A 19,319-nucleotide genomic window follows, 5' to 3' on the forward strand; every position below is an offset into this window, starting at 1 on the left:
AAAAAAAAAAAAAAAAAAAATACAAAATAGGACTGGGGATGTGGCTCAGAAATCTGAGAAACCAGCTTTCAGAAATGGAGTTTTTTCTGAAATTCCCATGAAAATTCAGAATGTTTAGAAGTGTCAATAACTAATTTGTAAAATAATAAAATTGAAGAATTTATATTATCTGATATGAAGACTTACTATAAATATAAAGCTGTAGTAATCAAAACACTGTGGTACTGGTATAAAGATAGACAGACAACTCAGTCTAGTAAAATAATGTCCAGAGATAGACACAGACAGTCAGCAAAAGAGGATATGCTAGTGTCTTCAGAAGGCATTGCTGAGACAACTGTATAGCCTTAATAGCAAAAAAAAAAAAAAGAAAGAAAGAAAGAAAGGAAAAGAAAATGACCTGATTGTACCTCTTATTATATGTAGAAATTATTTCAAGATTGTTCATTAACCTATAAACCATTTAGAAAGTAAACATAATATGTATTTTCAAAACTTGGGATAAGCCGAGATTTCCTAGAACACAAATAATATTAATAATATTAATCTTAAAAGAAAAAAAGATGAATTGAATTTCATTAAAATTAAAAATTTCTAGCTGGGTGCAGTGGCGCATGCCTGTAATCCCACCAAGTTGTGAGGCTGAGGCAGGAGGATCACAAGTTTGAAATCAGCCTTAACAAACTTAGCAAGGACATAAGTAATTTGCAAGACCCTATCTCAAAATAAATGTAAAAAGGACTGGGGATGTGACTCAGTGGTTAAGGGCCCCAGGTTCAGTCTCTGGTTCCCCTCCCAAAAAAGAGTAAAAAAAAAAACATTAAAAATTTATGATTGTGAAAATACATGGCCAAGAAAATGGATTATCATGTCATAAACTAGAAGAAAATATTTTCAATATATATTTAATTGACAAAAGGCTCACAGCCAGAATACATAAAGAACATCTACAAGTAAATAATAAAAACTTGAGCTACTGTATTTAAAAAATGGTCATGAACCTTGAAGAAACACTTTACAAAGGAAAGTATGAACATGATCACTTAGCCATATCACTAATTTTCAAGTAAATAAATATAAATTAAAACCACAAAGAAATACACTTCACACCTAGAAGAATTGTTATAATTAAAAAGATTGACAATATCAAGTGTTGGTAAGGATGGTCCCCTACACTTCTGATGGGGATAAAAACTGAAATCATTTTAAAGAATAGTTAGTTTCTCATGGAGCCAAACATACCTATTCTATGACAGAATATTCCACTTCTTAATATTTACCCAGGAAAACTGAAATCAGAGCTTCAGATATATTGGGAATCAATGCCCATAATAACCTTATTCCTAATAGGCCCCAAACAAGAAATAGCTCACATATCCATCATCAATTGTATGTATTTACATACAGTCGTACCTTCAGCAACAGAATTCAGTTTAGTGATAAAAAAGGAGTGAATTTCTGTAGGCAATAACATGAATGAATTTTAAAAACTATGTTAATAAAAGAAGCTGCACACATACATGATTACATTTATAAGAGTTGTATAGTATGTGTTAGAAAGCAATATAATAGATATCTGTGGGAGGAGTATTTGATTGGGGAAAAGCATGAAGAAATTTTCTGAGATAATGGGAATGCCTGTATCCTGAACATATATATGGTGGGCTGTGGTTATATGAGTATAATCTGCATGAATTGTATACCAAAGATGTGTGCATTTTATTACCTGTCAATTGTATTCAATTTGGAAAATGTCATGGAAAGGTTAAATAGTAGATGATTAACACAAACAGAAAAATCAGGGAAATGAAAGAAAAAGTGATTTATATAGAATGTAGCATAGAGACATAATAGAAATAAAAGAAAGAGGAATGAAGAAACTTGGAAAAGTTTCTTTAAAAGTTTAATTGTACTCCCAGACAAAAATAATATAGAGAATGAGGGGAAAGCAATATTTCAATAAACCATGACTGAGATTTTTCCAGAAATCATAAAAAGACAACAATCAGGTAAAGGAGTCCAAATTCCAGATCATATTTCTTGAAGCTCTTGTTTTGCATAATAAGTCACTTCAAAACTTAATGACTCAACACAGCAATAGCCTTTTACAATCTCACAGTTTCTGCAGTTTGGGAATTTGGAAATGTTTAGCTAGGTGATTCTGACTCCAGGTCTCTCAGGGAGTCTTGGTTAGATGTTGGCTGGGGCTGCCATCACCTGGAGGCTTGCACATCTGCTAGGGCTGGAGGATCAGTCCCAGTGTAACTCATTCATATGGCTGGCAAGTTGGTGCTGGATGTTGGCTGGAAGCCTTCATTCTCCAACAGGCCTCTTCACAGGACTGGTTGGATGTTCTCATGGCATGGCAGCTGGTTTCTGTCAGAGTAAGTCTTCCAAACACCGAGGAACTGCTACCTGCCTTGAAAACCTACTCTCGAGGTCATCTACCAGCACTTCCACTGTATTCTGTTGGTCTGTTGTGGATGGGCATACCACTCAACACAAGGGGAAGTGGCTCACTGGGGTGCCCTTGGATGCTGGCTACTGTAGTAGTAAAAGGATAGAACTAAAACAGACAGCATCTTAAAAGTCATCAAAAAGAAAGGGAAGTTTATGTAAACTGAAAGGAACAAAGGAATAAAAATCGGACTTTCAGCAGAAATCTCACTAGTAATAATAGAAGTCATAAAGTAGTACAATATCTTACACATTTTAAGTGAAATAACTAAAGACCTAATTTGTAAGCCCAGAAAACAAAGTTCAAAGATGTTTACTCCTACATACAAAAGTTATGCTTAGAGGGGCAGAAAAATGATCCCTCATGAAGGCTCTGGGATGCCACAAGGAGAGACGGCCATAGAGAAATGGTAAACACGTCACTTCATTTAAAAATTATGATGTAAATTAATAATCTTTGTAATGTATACTATTAAAATGATAAAATACTAAATACCTGAAAACCAGTATCATATAAACAGAATGTGAGAGTAATTGAAATTGAAGCAAAAGGAGAAAAATGTCATTTTAATAGAAGGCAACAAAGAAGAAATAAATCAAGAAAACAGAGAAAGCACAAATTAATAAAGTAGGAAGAAATCTAATGTATGTAAATGCACTTAACTCTCCAGATAAAAATGATTGTCAGATAGATTTATAAAATAAAGATCAGCTTGATGGTGATTCTAAGAGAGACACCTAAAATAGGAGGATGCAGAAAGGTTGAAATTAGGATAGGAAAAGATATTACAGGTTTCATCATATTAATATCAGGGAAGGTGTGTTCCTAGAGATAAAGGTGTAACGTTATGATAATGAAAGGCCCCTTTCAGCAAAATGATATAAATATTCCAGTCTTTTATATACCTAATAAAATATTTCAAAAAATAAACAGCAGAATTTGGCAGAATAAAGAAATGTGAATAATTGTAGACTTTTTAATATGCCTGTCTCAGAAATTGCTTGAATATTTAGACATTAAGTCACTTAAGCTATAAAAAAAGTATATAACAAAATTAATAAATTTAATCTAATAGGGCTTGTAAAATATTCAATTCAATGAGTGACTCAGCTGTCACTCATCAGTAGGTGAAGAATACACTTGAACAAAACTTGATTTTCTACTGGGTCATTAAGCAAGTTTTAGCAAATAGCAGAAACAGGCACTGTCTGTTAGCTGAAAGCCCAGCAGAGCTGAGCTGAGAGTTCCTGAGGGGGCTTCTGTAGGGATGGATGGTGGGGTACCTGGTGACAACACAGCAGTAATGCCATCTGGGTGATGGACCCTGGGCAGTCCAGCCTTGGACAGAAATGTCTTTAAGGATGAAAGATGCCTTCTGAGAGTACCTTAGTCTCATTCTATTAACTCTTACAAGTAGCATTTTCCTCCTTCTTCAGTTTCCTGCAGTGTGTAGGAGGGGGTGAGAGGCCTAATGGAAATATATTTTTTTTTCCATCAGTGATAAAACAGGAAAAGCTTGGGGCAAACTTTTCCTAAATAAGAGAAAAACCTGGATGTTGGAATTGTGTCTCTAGAAGGCTGTAGAAGTGTACCCTTTTGTGATAATTACAGACAATGGGCTTATGGGGAGGGCTGAAGACCTTATTCCACTCTTTCTGCCCAAGTCATGATTGAGATTGGTTGGTTTATTCCTAAATGAATCCCCTCTGGGACCAAGCTGTCTTCATCAGAAACTGCAGGGGTGTAGATTAAGAATTAAAGAACTGTAGGACCTGAATACTCTCACATCATCATCTTTCACCTCCTGTCCTATCATTTCTTAAATCACCTTTCTCCACTTTCCAGGCCAAGGAGAGCTGATAAAGGCAATAACACTTTTGAGTCCTTATTCTGGCTAGAATGAATGAATCAAGAACAGCATTAAGATGTAGGACAGTACATAAAATGTTTAAAGAAGACTTGCCTTGTTCTCAGTCCAGGCAGAGTATGTAACCCTCTTGCAGTTATTCAGGAGCCAACTTCATAGTAATCAAATAAATCTCAGCTGTCACTCACCAGTGAACATTTGATGTGACTGTGGAATTAACTGCTGTGTATAATGCCCCTCAGCCAAAATGCAAAGATGCTTTTGCACAGGGTGCACTAATAGAGCAGATTAATTTTACTTATATTGAATATTATTACATAAGAAAGTATAGTATAAAGCATATTAAATATTGATATCATTGCTCATTTTTATGATCTATCTTCTTCCTTCTAGTAATAGCCCCATAACAACAACTAAGAGAGTTTGCTGCTGGACTGAGCAGATTGTTTAGCATGTAAGAATGAAGGAGGGACCAAGGAGGCAGCCCTTCCCTCACTCTCAAAGTAGGCACAAGTAGTTCTTGTAAACTGATCTCAGTGTATTTAAAGTAGAACTCAATAACAACAAACAGGAAGAAGCCACTAACAACAATCGAACTTGTCTTGGTGGAATTTTAAAGATAATGTGGAATGACTCAACAAGCAGTGAAGAAAACTTTAATGAATATTTAAAAATGACGCCTGAGAGAGTATACTATATATCAACATATATGGGCTGCAACAGCTAGAATTATATTTAAAACCTCAACCATTTCAGCTAGGAAATAAGAACGGTTAAAAATCAATGAGCTTGGGGTTGAGGATTTATCTCCGTAGCAGAGTACTTGCCCAGCACACACAAGACCTGGGTTTCATCCTCGGTCCTTGGGGGTAAGGGGATGGAGAGGGATGGGAATCAGTGAGCTAAATATCCAACTTAAGAAGATAAGAAAAAGATATAATATAAAAACAAAGAAAGGAACAAAATAAAGAGCATGAATTAGTAAAACAGAAAATAAAAAGGAATAGACACAGCCAAAGCTGGTTTTCTGAAAAAGGTAGATTAAAATTAAAAAATCTGTGTGAATGCTATTCATAAAAAAGGCTATAAAATAAATACTTTTATGAATGAACATAATTACTTAAAGCAGAGTTTTATGTGGACCAGAAAGTACTACATAGGAAATCTTAGGTTAAATGGAAAAGATGTACAAAATGCCTAACCAAACAAAAAGAAGTAGAAAATCTGAGTGATCTTGTACCTTTGAAAAAGCAGTCACTTCAAAGACCTTTAATGTTAAAATTATGGATATCGTTCCAAAAATAGTAAGGGATAACTCTTATTTTATGGGGCTAGTTAATATGAACTTAATTCTCCAAAGAAATCTCCTAAAAATGACAAATTAATATAGAGTCTTACTCATGAATTCAGAGCATAAATCAGGAGCAGAATATTAACAAACTGACTGATGCTGTGAATACAGATTCATAACAATTCATCATACAAGGTTGGATACATCTCAGGAAACACAAAGCCATTGGGCCAGTTCTACACGTAAGGAGCTTGATGTTGCCACTCTCACCTCCTGAGGAAAGAGCTGAACAGACTGAAAGAACAACTCTTCCTGGATCTGTAAGAGAGAGGGGAGAACCCAGGGAAAACCAATGCTTCCACTTCTGGAGGGAGAGACATGGGAATACAGAGAGTGGCAGGTCACAGGAGCAAGGACTCTCCAGGGGAAACCTCCATGTGCTACACAGGGAAACCTTAACAGTAACCGATGAGTTGCTCTGCAGAGTTCTAAACTCCAGCAACTGCGGAAGGTCTAGACATGGGCAGAAGGGCACACTTTTGTGAGTCCTCCAGGAGCTGCACTAGATTCTCCCAGTAGATATCACAGGGGCAAAAATAGTTTTGATGGGTGCAATAGTAGACTTGACAAAGTTAATTTAAAAATCTCTAAGTTTAAAGATATATAAAAAGAAATTTCCAAAACTTAAAAACAGGAGAGAAAAAAAAGACTGGGCAAAAAAATTATATATATATATTACATAATATAATAAATATATAAATTATATATCCAAGGACTGTGGAACAACTACAGAAGGGAGAACGCAAGCACAATAGAATGGGAACAGAATGAGAAGACAGAGCACAAAAGGAACAGAAGCAATATTTGAAAGAGCAATGACTGAGAATTTGTCTAAATTAATGTCAGTCACCACTTACGTGTTCAGGAAGTGCAGAGCATATTATGCCTCTATACATAAGTGAAAAGAATGAAAGCAGTAATCCACACAAGGGTGGAGAGTAATTAGGATTATTTTGTTAGCATACCTGTGAAGTGGTTTAGCATCATTTGGATACCTGAATGTAGACATTACCATGTCTGCTTACAGCACATGGAAGGAACCTAGAGATCCATAACAGAAAGATAACTGGAAAATCCCCAAACACATGGAGACTAAGCAATACACTAAAAAACAATACATGGGTATAATAGAAATATCAACAGAAATTTTAAAATATTTTGAACTAAATGAAAATGAAAACACCGTTTATCAAAATTTCTGGAATGCAACCAGAGCAGAGTTGATAGAGAAGTCTCTAGCATTGAGTGATATATTAGGATCCAAAATAATCATCTTTGCTCCTACTTTAGGAAACTAGGAAAAAATCAAGTGAAATTCAAAGTAAGAGAAGACAATAACTAATAATTTGTGCAGAAATTATTGAAATCAGTAACAAGAAATGGACAAAGAAAGTCAATGAAACCAACAGCTAATTCTTTGAAAAGATCAATAAAACCAGTACATCTCTAGCTGTAATACTAAGAAAAGAGAGAGATGTGGGGGGAAGGAACAGATTACTAAATCAGAAATGAAAGAGGGGTACAATGACAGAATTCATGTATATTAAAAGGATAATAAAGGACTACTATGAATAGCTATATTTCCACAAATTTGATAACCTGGATGTAGTTAACTAATTCTTTGAATGATAAACTCTCTTAAAAAACAAAGAAGAAATAAAACAATCTGAAGAGGTTTATATCTATTAAAGAAATTGAATAAATAATCAATAATCTTTCAAATGAGAAAATATCAGGCTCAGATGGGTGTACTGGTGAATTCCAGTCAACATTTGAAGAAGAAATTATACCAATTCTCTATAGTGCCTTTCAGAAGATAAAGCAGAGGGAATTCTCCCTAATTCATTATTTCTTATTAGTGGATTATAATTATATGTAATAATGGGATCTATTGCCCTAACATCAAAAGCAGACAAAGGTTTTATAGGAAAAGAAAACTAGAGGGAAGATCTCTCCTAAACATAGCTGTAGAAGTCCACAACAAAATATTCGCAAATTGAATTCAACAATGTATAAAAAGAATTAAATACTAAAGTAAAATTAACTTTACCCTAGGAATGCAAGGTTTGGTTCAACATTTGAAAATCAATCAGTTTAATCCATCACATCAACAGGATAAAATAAAAACCACACAATCATATCAATAAGTATAGAAAAAGCATTAGACAAACTATCACCATACAGATTTGTTAAAAAAATCTCTCAGTAAACTAGGAAAAAAGAGGGATTTCCTCAACTCAATATAACAAATATCTACAAAAACCCTACTTCTAACATAATACTGAATGATGAGCAACTAGAAGCCTTTCTTCTATGATCAGAAAAAAATACAGATGTCTCTTCTCATCCCTCCTTTTCAACATCCTACTGGAAGGCCTAGTTAATGTAACAAGAGAAGCGAATAGAAGATAAGCAGACTGGGAAGAAAGAAATAAAAATTTCTCTATTCACAGACAATATGATCATCCATGTAGAAAATCTGAAAGAATGAACAACAACAAAAAAATCTCTTGGAATCAGTAAGCAATTACAGCAAGGTCACAGAATATAAGGTTCATATACAAAACTCAATTGCTTTCCTAGATACTAACAGTGAACAAGTGGAATTTAAAATAAAAACACCATAATATTTACATTAGCACTCCTGAAATGAAATATTTGGGTGTAAACATAAGAAAATGTATAAATAATCTATATAAGCTAAATAACAAACCCTGCTGAAAGGAAATTTAGCTGTCCTAAATATATGGAGAGCTATTTAGGATTGTTCATGAATAGGAATACTCTGTATTTTTCACAGTGCCAGTTCTTCCCAACTTGATCTGAGATTCACAGCAATCCTAATGAGAATCGCATCAAGTTACCTGATGGATAGTGACAAACTGATTCTAAAGTTTATATGGGGAGGCAAAGACCCAGAATATCAACACAACATTGAAGAAAAATGTCAGAGGGCTGACAGTACCTGATGTAGCTGCAGTGAATAAGACAGTGAGATATTGATGGAGGAGTAGACAAAGAGAGCAATGGAACAGAACTGATGGCCCAGACATAGATCCACTTAGACAGAGTCAACTGATCTTTGGCAAAGGAGCAAAGGCATACATAAAGCAGAGTCAGTCTTTTCAACAAATGTGCTGGAGTAGCTGTATATCCACATTCAAAAAAGGAATCTAGGCAGACCCTGTACCCTTCTACTCCCTTCACAAAGGTTAACTCAAAATGGATCATAGACATAAATATAAGACCCAAAGCCATAAAACTCCTAGAAAATAATATGAGAGAATAACTAGTTGGCTTCGTGTATGGTGATGACTTTTAAGACATATCAAAGGCCATGGCCTATGAGAGAAATCATTGGTTAGCTACACTTCATTTAAATTAAAAACTTGCTCTGTGAAAGAAAATGTCAAGAGAAGGAAAAAACAAGCCTTAGAAGTAGGAGAAAATACTTTTAAAAAAACATACAGTAAAGGACTATTATTGAAATGTATAAAGTACATTTAAAATAAGAAGAAGAAAATCAAGAACTTTATTAAATAATGGGCAAAATACCTGCACAGACATCTCACCTCAGGAGATATATAGATGGCAAACAAGCACATGAAAAGATGTGTACAATCTAAATCATTAGGGGTTTAAACATTAAAACAGCAAAACAACACTTCTCACCTTCTAGAGTGGTTACATCTGGAACACTGACAACACTAAGTGCTGGTGAGGATGTGGAGCCATGGCAGAAATGCAAACAGCACACACACTTTGGTGGATGGTTTTCTGGTTTCTTAACAAAGTTAAATATACATCAACTATATCATTTAGAAATCCCAATCCTTGATATTTCCCCAAAGGAGTTGAAAACCGATGTTCACTTCAACATCTTCTTGCAAGTGTTCGTGGCAGTTTAATTCAGAATTGCTAAATCTTGCAAGATGTCCTTCAGTAGGCAAATGGGTAGATGGCTGAATCCAGACAATGGAATTTTATTCAATGCTAAAAGGCAATGAACTATCAAAACCATGACAACACATGGAGGAACCTTAAATGTATATTACAAAGTGAAAGAAAGTCCAATCTGGAAAGGCCACATAGTGTTTTATTTCAAATGTGTCACATTTTGTGAAAAGCAAAACTACTGGAGACAGTGAAAAGACCAGTGGTGGCCAAGTTGTGGGGTGTGGGAGAGAAATGAACACAACATATTTTTGGGGGCAGTAAAAATACTTATATGATATATAATGATTGACACATGAAATCATATGTTAGTTGAATGGAAAGTATGGACTTTGGGTGATGTGTCAAATGTACCACTCAGATGGGGTATGTTGACTATTGAAAGACTGTATGTGTTTGTGTTAGTAAGAAGTACATAAGAAATCTATGCATCATTCCTCTTAATCTCACTGATTGTTCTAAAAGTCTTAAAAACTTTTTAAAAGCTCTGTTAAAGTAAACCACCACCATAATAGATTAAAGTAGAAAATCTATTATATAATCACTTCATAGTCGCAGAGAAAATTTTGATATGTTCAGTTATAATAAAATCTCTTAGCTAACTAAAAATAAAAAGAAATTTAATGAATCAAATGAAATATACCTAACAAAATTTAGAGCAAGCACTGTACATCATGATTAAACACTTGAAGTATTCTCTTGAAATCAGTGATCTATGCACCCCAATTCAATATTTTATTTACCATTGAACTAAGATAGAGATAAACTTAAAAGACAGATGGAAAACCAAAGGACAAAATCTACTAGTTGATAAAAATTAATTATATAGAAATCCAAAGTGAAAAATAATGTTAGAATTAATTAGAGAGTTTTTAATGTGGGTTGCAGCATGTAAAATTATTAATACAAAAACAGAATATTTTAAAAATACAAAACAGTGTTATTTAAAAATCAGAAAAATAGTTGATAGAGGAAAAAATGCCATTTATGAAAAAAACATAACCAAGACTAGCAAAAATGGCAACAATTTTACTGAGAAAATTAGAAAAATCATATTTAAAAGATATTATATAAGACTTAAATTAATAATTAATGTTGCTCATTCTCTCTTCTGGGCACAGAGCTAGACAATCCATTTCAGCCCTTTTTCTAGGTAGTTGTGACCATGTGGCACATATTAGCAAAAGTGATGTGTACTACTCACACACCGGGCCTGTAAAATTTCTATGCAGTGGGTCTCTGTACTCTTTCTGGCTTGTTGCCAACAAACATAGCTGATTTGAAGTTAGCAGAGCCCTGAGATGGTGGGAGCCTGTCTCCCTAAATCACTGTTAGTGAAGATCTACTCATTCCTCAGGAAAACCCAGAATGTGAGAAAGAAGTACATTACTATAGAGTTTAAGCTTTTATACCTTCTTGGATATATTTAGTGCAGCAACTAGCATTATTTACCTAACTCAGAAGGATGCACTATATTTCAAAACAGACAGACTGAACATCCTAAAGATATCAGTACTCTTCAAGTTGATCCACAGATTTGATACACTTCCAGTGGAAATCCCAGCAGAGCTTTTCCTGAAAGTTTGGCAAGCTGGTTCTAAAATTTATGAAGAACACCCAAGGGCCAAGAATAGTAAGACATTTTTGAAGACAAAGAGAACAGGATGGAAGGAAATTGCTCCCTCAGATATGAAAGCTAATTATAATGCTATAGCTCAAACCAATTACTAAAGGAGGAAATACAAGTTAAAACCACAGTGATTTTGTACTCACAGATGGCAAAAAGGGAAATGTTTATATTATTAAATCATTGTGAGGATGTAGGGCAATTAGAATTTTTATACACTTCTGGTAGAGAGAGTAGCAATATAATATAATCCCTCTGGAGAATGTAGTTGGCAATATCTAATAAATTTGAAAATGCCATCACATCTTTGACCCAGCATCTCTACTGTCTTATACATATGTATTAGATAACATGGAAAACAATATCAGTAGAAGAATTTTGGAGTGGCATGTAGTTGGAAATAGCACAGATGTCCACCAACAGTAGAATGGATAAAAATCATAGTGTGTTAATTAAATGGTGGTTAGGATACAGCAGTGAAAATGGACTTCAGGATGGATTAAATTCACAGATATAAATTTGAATGATAAAAAATGCAATTTGCCCCAAAATAGATAAGATCTACCTAAAGTTTAAAATATAAAAGTTTTGTCATACTTAGGTATATTAGATATGGGGCAAAATTAGAAATGAATGCAAGCAAGTGATAAGTGTAGATGTCAGGGGAATGATGACCTCTTGCCCATTGGGCAAAAGGACTCCCTAGGAGAAGCACGTGGACCTTCCATGTTGGCTTTCCTCTAGTTATTTAACTGGTGGGTGGTACAGGGGGTTTTATTCTCATGCTTTATAGCTTGTATACATGTCACATTGTTTTATAAATAGACTTTATGTATATAAAGTATATATACTTGCTATCTTTCTCTTTTTAGTTTCTCTCTCTCTCTCTCTCTCTCTCTCTCTATATATATATATATATATATATATATATATAGAGAGAGAGAGAGAGAGAGAGAGAGATAGTATTTCCTAACTTAAAAATAATCATCAGCTCCAACAATATTCTGTTGCCAAGAAATTATTAGCTGTACTTAGTGACAGTTTTTCCCATCAGTGTGCTTAACATGGGCTACTGCTTCTCCTTTAAATACCTTCTACCTCATCATCAATTTATCTGTACAAGGTTCCCTTAGAGCCTGGTTCAAGTCTCAGCTCATACAAGTACCCATGACCTTCTTAGACCTCATGCTTATTATATCTTATTGAAACCTTCCTAGACCTCATGCTTATTATATCTTATTGAAATCTTTCTAGACCTCATGCTTATTATATCTTATTGAAACCCATATGAGCAGTTATCTCTTCATTTTTTTTCTCACTAAACACCAGTTGAAAATCTGTTACAAATGCTGTAAGGTACAAAATGAATAGATACAATGTCTTTTCTTAAGGAGCTAGATTTACTCACACCCAATTAGATGGTACTCCTACTAAGGATGTAATGGTGGAATATAAGCAGTGTTAGAGATCCTTATAAGAGAGGAATTGGTTCTGTGATTCAAGGAAATCTTCAAAGAGCCTCAAAGAATTTTTCCAGTTTGCCTTTGTGCATGCAAATCATCCCTTTTTTGCCCACCTTCTACTAAATACTCTGAGCATTTCAGCTGAATCTCCATACCCCATAAAGAACAGGCCATTGTTATGAAAGGTTCATCCACACATACCTTAGCCTCTCTCTAACTTGATGGAAATCACCTATTGTTTCCTATTTGGAGGATGGACACACGTATCTGAAGGACATTGAATCAACTTTGGTTGTTGGCAGACTGGATGAACAGATTCCATTTTACCCTTGTCTAGACTTGGGTAAAAAAAAAAAAAAGTTCCCTAAAAATGCCACATAAATATTATTTTGGAATGTTATGTCTCCATGAATCATCTGGCTTAATTAGACTGGTCATTTTGTGTCCATATTTATGTGACTGAGAGAACCAATATCTGACAGATTTTCTGACCTAGAGCGAAACTTCTGGGAAAAAGCTCATACTTGTTGGACCCAGCTCCAGCAAGCCACAGTGCTAATTTTTCTGTTTCTCAATGATTCAGTCATGGCTACAGATTTGGAAGTATCTTAAAACCTTCTCATTTATTAAAGTCTTTGGATCCTTAATGATTGTAAGCTTTTAGCTTAATTTAAGCCATGTTTAATAATAGAAATTTAATAGAGACAAGGAGAATCTGCAGTCTGGTTCTCTAGAGATCCTTCTTGAAAGCCTACTTTTGCTAGTAGAATGTGAAGGGAAAAAAAAAATAACAGGGGTCTATTTTCTTATTTCTTAGAATGATCCCTTTAAGATATAAGTCAGGCCATAGCATCATACATCTTTCCCTTAATCCTACAGTAACTCTTAGAAGAAAAATACAAAGTTCTTTCTGTGGCTTACAAACCCACTCCAGAATCTGCCCTCACTTCCTGCATCTCTCCCTCTCCCACATTATGACCCAGCCACACTGGCCTTCTTCCCAGGCCTTGAACTTACCAATGCACATTCCCATCTCAGAGCTTTCCTCCTGACAGAATCACTATTTACAGAACTCTCTCTAATTCCACTCAGATTTCTACTCAAACCTGCTCAAATGCTTTCTCCTTAGTGTGTTTTTTTCTTGGTCACCTTATTTCAGATACAATTCATATTGCTCTCTGTGCCTAATTCTGCTGTATGTTTCTTTATAGCATATGTCACCATCTGACATTCTATGATCATTATGGCATTATACTTATAAGCTTGTTTTCTTTCTCTTTTTCTCAATATAAACTCTGCCAGAACTCTTTCTTTATCCTGGTACTTGGTATATGGTAATGCTCAATGAATGTTTATTAAACAAAAAAAAATTAAGTAACTTACTTTTCATTACCCAGATGGGATGGGGTAAAGAAAAGGTGGAGGCTTGTTTTAGAATCCATGGTGGTGTGAGACAGAGGGAGCTTGATTTTTATAGAAAACATACAGAATTTGACAGAAGATGTAGTCTTCTCTATTAGGCATGTAACTTTGGGTAGGTCTGAATGTCATTTTCTTCTCACCAAATGAATTAAACCAAAGTTGATATGATTTAAGAAGATAAAGAAAGTGATGAGTTCATAAATCCTAAAAAAATTATGTAGTGATTACCACCTATGGCTCAATATGCAAATATGATAAGAGCAGAACCAGCAATTTAAAATATACCACCTTGGAGCCAGAAAACTTCTTTTAAATAGTTATTAAGTATTCAGTCATTCTTTTTTTTTATAAAAGAAATCACATACATACTTTTTGTTTAGATCATAAAAAATTTATTTTTAAGTTTAGAGTGATGAAAACTTTTCTTAAGCAGAATCTAAAGGGAAATTAAATGCAATTAAAAAATGAGTTGAGAAGCAGTTATAAACCAATAAAATATATTTCCACCTATTTGTGCATACAAATGCAGCTATAAATGTTGCTTTCTTATCTCTTAAATTTCAGTCTTTATAAAATTAGCTACAATTTTCATATTGGTTTCTTCTCTGAGGAGTAAGTAGATGTGCTGATCTCAGCTGGTTACAAGTTTTAATTCTATCATATCCCCAGTTATCTCCTACATATAATCTTTGTGAACTGTTCTGTGTGGATGAAAGAAAACAGTAAAAGCCTACTTTGAATTATGTTATGTAGATTCCCTTTTCCCAGTAAGGAAATTCTTGCTATTGTGGGATAATAACAAAGCGTGTGTAAGATGGTAACTTTCTAAGAAATTTAAGGTAAAATAAAGATTTTAAATATTTGAATAAGTAATGGGGCATGGATTTTATAACTCAGTGGCTTACACTTTTTTAGGTGAAGGCTGATTTTGATATGCTAACTTTGTTTATTTAATTCTTTAGACAAGATTATTGCCATATTGTTGAGATCATCCATGTGTAATGAAGTTGTTAAAATGTGCATGTTACAGTCCAGGAACAATTTCTGTGACTGTTTACTTGAGGGAACTGGAACATGGTTTTGTTAAAATAGTATCTGTATATATTTGAGATGACAAATATGTGCTAAATACCCCTACACAGGTCTAACCAACTGTTTGTTGTACAGGGCGGGTTTGGTTTCAGTTACTTACACTACCTCAATTCAGTGACAGGGCCTCTACAGCTCCAGCTTTGTTCCCTGTCTATTCTGTGCACAGAGTTCATTGAGCAGAAGCTAAGAGAGGTGGGAGAGCCCATTTTGAGAAGACAGAGAAGGGGATGTTGATTCTTTACCCTGGGAGAGTTCCTCCTTCCCTCTCAGGGACGTTCTCAGAGTCATGGCCCAGTAATCTCTCTCCAACCCTATTCCTCCAACTGTTTGTATTTCCATGATGGAGCTTTCTGCACCCAGGGTTGTATCACTTCCCCTTTCTCATTTCTTCCCACTGAATACAACTATCATATTGAAATTTGCTTTTGGTACTGCTTGTTGGGAGCATATTACCAAAATTGAATTATCTTCTAAGGGTGAAGAGAGTAGAGGTGTGTGCAACTAGATTTATATCTGATCCTGCAAAGAAATATGTAACACAGAGAGAGAAGAGACAGAGACTATGTGTGTGGTGTGTGTGTGTGTGCATGTGTGCGCATAGGAAAGGGTGGGAGTATAGAAAGATTTAGGAAGTAACTGGCAGACTTAAAGAAGAGCATAAGTTTTATAACCTCTGACATTTTCTTTGATTCCTTTCCAGGTTGACTTTGGATTTGCTAAAAAAATAGGTTCTGGACAGAAAACGTGGACATTCTGTGGGACTCCAGAATATGTAGCTCCTGAGGTCATTCTCAACAAAGGGCATGACTTTAGTGTGGACTTTTGGTCCCTGGGAATTCTAGTGTATGAGCTCCTAACAGGAAAGTAAGTGTATATCTTCCAGTTTTATTTAGACACTTTTTTAGAGAAATGCCAGAGTAACTCACTAATGATAAAAATTTATAATTCAGGAGTTTAAAATATTTATGAAATATCTTTATTAAGTATGTTGCCTTTTTCTCTTTATATTGTTTCAAATACAGTGAGGTTGTAAGCTTATAGCATGCCAGAAAAGATTCAGGAAGTTGAAAGAAAGGAGTATAGAATTGCTATGTTTTACCTAAAATGTCAAGGTACCTTATTGAAAATAACATTAAATATGGGAAGGCTTTCTTTGGTGATCCAGCATTAGACTAAAAGAAGGAATGAATGTTTTTAATGAAAGTTTTGAGTGATGTTATAATTTCCTCTTTTTAAATTTTGTTAAGAAGCTATTTTCCTAATTCAATTAAATTCATTGATCAAACAAACTAAACTTAGCCATATTCTTCCATCTTCCCAACATATCATTAACAAGAAATGCTAAGAGAAAGCCATACTGCAGGATTTAAATTTCATCCTCTTGCCAACTCCTTTCTAGAGGTGTTAATGAACACAGACAAGACGCATCAGGGGATTTAGCAGTTAAAATTGCATTGTAATTTCCAAAGAGATTAAAATACTATATTAATGAATTCAGGGTCCCAAATATTTAACACACATACACACGTACAGACACATGCACACGCACATACATCATAGAATCTATGTGATGTTTGCTCACATTTGTAAAATGCTTCACAGTTTACAAAGCACTTATGTAAGCATTATCTAGTTTAGTCTTCATAAATTGGTATGGAAGATAAGGCAGGAATTTTTATTATTATTTTATGATTCAAGTTTTATTATGATTATTTTATGATTTGAATTTTTATAGATTAGAAAACCAAGTGAGAAAGCTACCTGCTGAAGATCCGTAATTTAATCTCAAGTCTTCTGGTTCTAAATGAGGTGCAATTTTTGTCACACATGTGGCATTGTATCGATTTAGATGTAACATGTGGACACACACAGAATTCAAATTCAGTTTTCTACCTCCTTTCTCATTAACTGATTGTATTATCCTTATAACAATTTATAACCAAATATTTCTCAATCTTAATTTCAGAGAGGATTCACATATGGAATAATTTAAGAAATACTGGGGTAGGTCTATTGGGGGTGGGATAGAAGTCTCAAGCACTTACTTGAGAAAGAGAGCTTAGTGGAATCACAGAACCTTCTTGATTTTTTTTTTCCTGTGCTTTTGGACCACTGCTCTACCACTGAGCTATCCCTGCAGCCCTTCTTGAACTTTTTGTACTATAAGTTTCAATATTAGCTTACCTGTGTCTACATTCAGCATTTTCTTTGAACATACTGGGCAAACAGATATGAAAGATGGTTTTATATTATCAGTTATCATTTTCAAATATTCATTGCTTACAATTCTGAAGGAAAGAAGGGAAATTTTCCAGGGAGTCATTCAGAGAAGAACACTGTTTAAGGTTTGGGGCATTAGGAATTTTATATCAAGAGTTTTTTTCACCATCTTAGATGTTTCAGCTGTATTTCTGAGAGATACAAGATGGTACCTGTAGGTGACTGGAGATACACATTTCAATCTTCATCAATTAGAATAAATTGTTACAAGAAATAGGGAAATAAAGTGAGAAAACAAGGAAGGCGGGAAATCCCACCACCTTGGAACTGCTTAAGTGGCCATGAACTGTCATGAAGAAGTTGGGGAATTATTTTTGCAAACGTTTTTAGGGTAGGGCAGGAGAAAAGTAAATTTTAAATGCCCTGAACTCTAGAGAGGCAGGAGGTAAGTGAAAAAGAAAACATCTGAAGAATAAGACAAAACAAAATAATGTAGTTGTAAATGTATGTATCTCTCTCTGTGTGTTTGTGTGTGTGTGTGTGTGTGTGTGTGTGTGTTTAAAATATCTTACCAATGGTTTTTTGTTTTCTGTCTCCTTCTCTTTACAAGTGAAACCTAGATTGTTAAAAAAAAAAAAACCTGGTATACCACCTTTGTTTCAAGTTTATTACCAAGGGTGGGGAACTCTCAGTATCAAAAGTTCTCCAGCATGGCTAAAATACAGCAGAGTAGCAGAAATCATCTTTAATTTAAAAAAATTAAATGGCATAACAGAATATACATGAAATTATTTTTTAAGAGCAAAGTGGACTATGAAATGTTATCTAATGTCAGTGATCAATTCTCAATTGTTTTTTTACTCATCTCAGCTGTAACTTTCCTTGAAATATTTCTTGCACAAGGATTCTAGGACCTTCCTCTTTCTCCTTATCCCACACTGGTGGCTTCTTCTCAGTCTCTGTGGCTGGACCCCTCCAATCTTTCCAACATCTCAACATTGGACCTTTTTAGCCCTCAACCTCTCTTTTATCTACCACTCCCTATGTGACATCATCACGTTCCATGGCCATAAATGCTATCTGATGACCACAAATCATACTTTCATCCCTAACTTCTTTCCTGAATACTAGACTCATAAATCCAACTGCCTGCTTAGCATCTCCATGTGGATGTTCAAAATTTAACCTTTGATTCCCTTCCTCATAACTTGCTCTACACCCTCACTGTGTTAGTCAGTTTTCCATTGCTATGACAAAATACTTGAATAAACATCTTACAAGGAAGAAAAGATTATTTTGGCTCAGGTTTTCAGAGGCTTCAATTTAGGCACATTTGGACCTGTTGCTTTTGGCCTATGGTGACACAGTACATCATGGCAGGTACATGTAGCTAAGGAGGCCTATTCACGTCATGGGTTCTAGTAAGCTAAGAAAGAAGAGACCAGCATTTCAATATCCCTTCCAAGAGCATGCCTCCAATGCTCCACCTTTTAGAGTTTCCACCACCTTCCAGTTGCACTACAGGCCGACAACTAATTCTTTAACACACAGGCCTTTGGGAGTGCATTTCAGTTCCAAATTACCAATCACCACCACAGCCTTTCTTCTTTTAGTGATCATAGTTCCATTTTATAGACATTTAAACCAAAACACTTCAGCATCATTCTTGAATCCTTCTTTTCCTCCTACTCACTACCTTCATATTAGCAAATCTTATTGTCTTTACCACCTGTCTTAGTTCAGGCTGTTAGAACAAGACACCATAAACTGGGTGGCTTAAACAGAAAAAAATGCATTTCTTATTGTTTTAGAGGTCTAAAGTACCAGATCAGCATGCCAACATGACAGAATTCTAATAAGGACTC

General features: G+C 34.8%; 1 protein-coding gene across 2 annotated transcripts in view; it reads left to right on the top strand.

Moving 5' to 3' along the window:
• Positions 1-19,319, top strand: part of Prkg2 (protein kinase cGMP-dependent 2) — an 89,202-nt gene that overhangs the window by 52,633 nt on the left and 17,250 nt on the right. For both annotated transcript variants that reach the window (XM_077803447.1, XM_077803448.1), the window contains exon 14: positions 15,935-16,098. In XM_077803447.1, the coding sequence (XP_077659573.1) occupies positions 15,935-16,098 (164 nt within the window). The remainder of the gene's footprint in view (positions 1-15,934; positions 16,099-19,319) is intronic.

Source organism: Urocitellus parryii, chromosome 10 (genome assembly GCF_045843805.1).
Source record: "Urocitellus parryii isolate mUroPar1 chromosome 10, mUroPar1.hap1, whole genome shotgun sequence".
Classification (NCBI taxonomy): domain Eukaryota; kingdom Metazoa; phylum Chordata; class Mammalia; order Rodentia; family Sciuridae; genus Urocitellus; species Urocitellus parryii.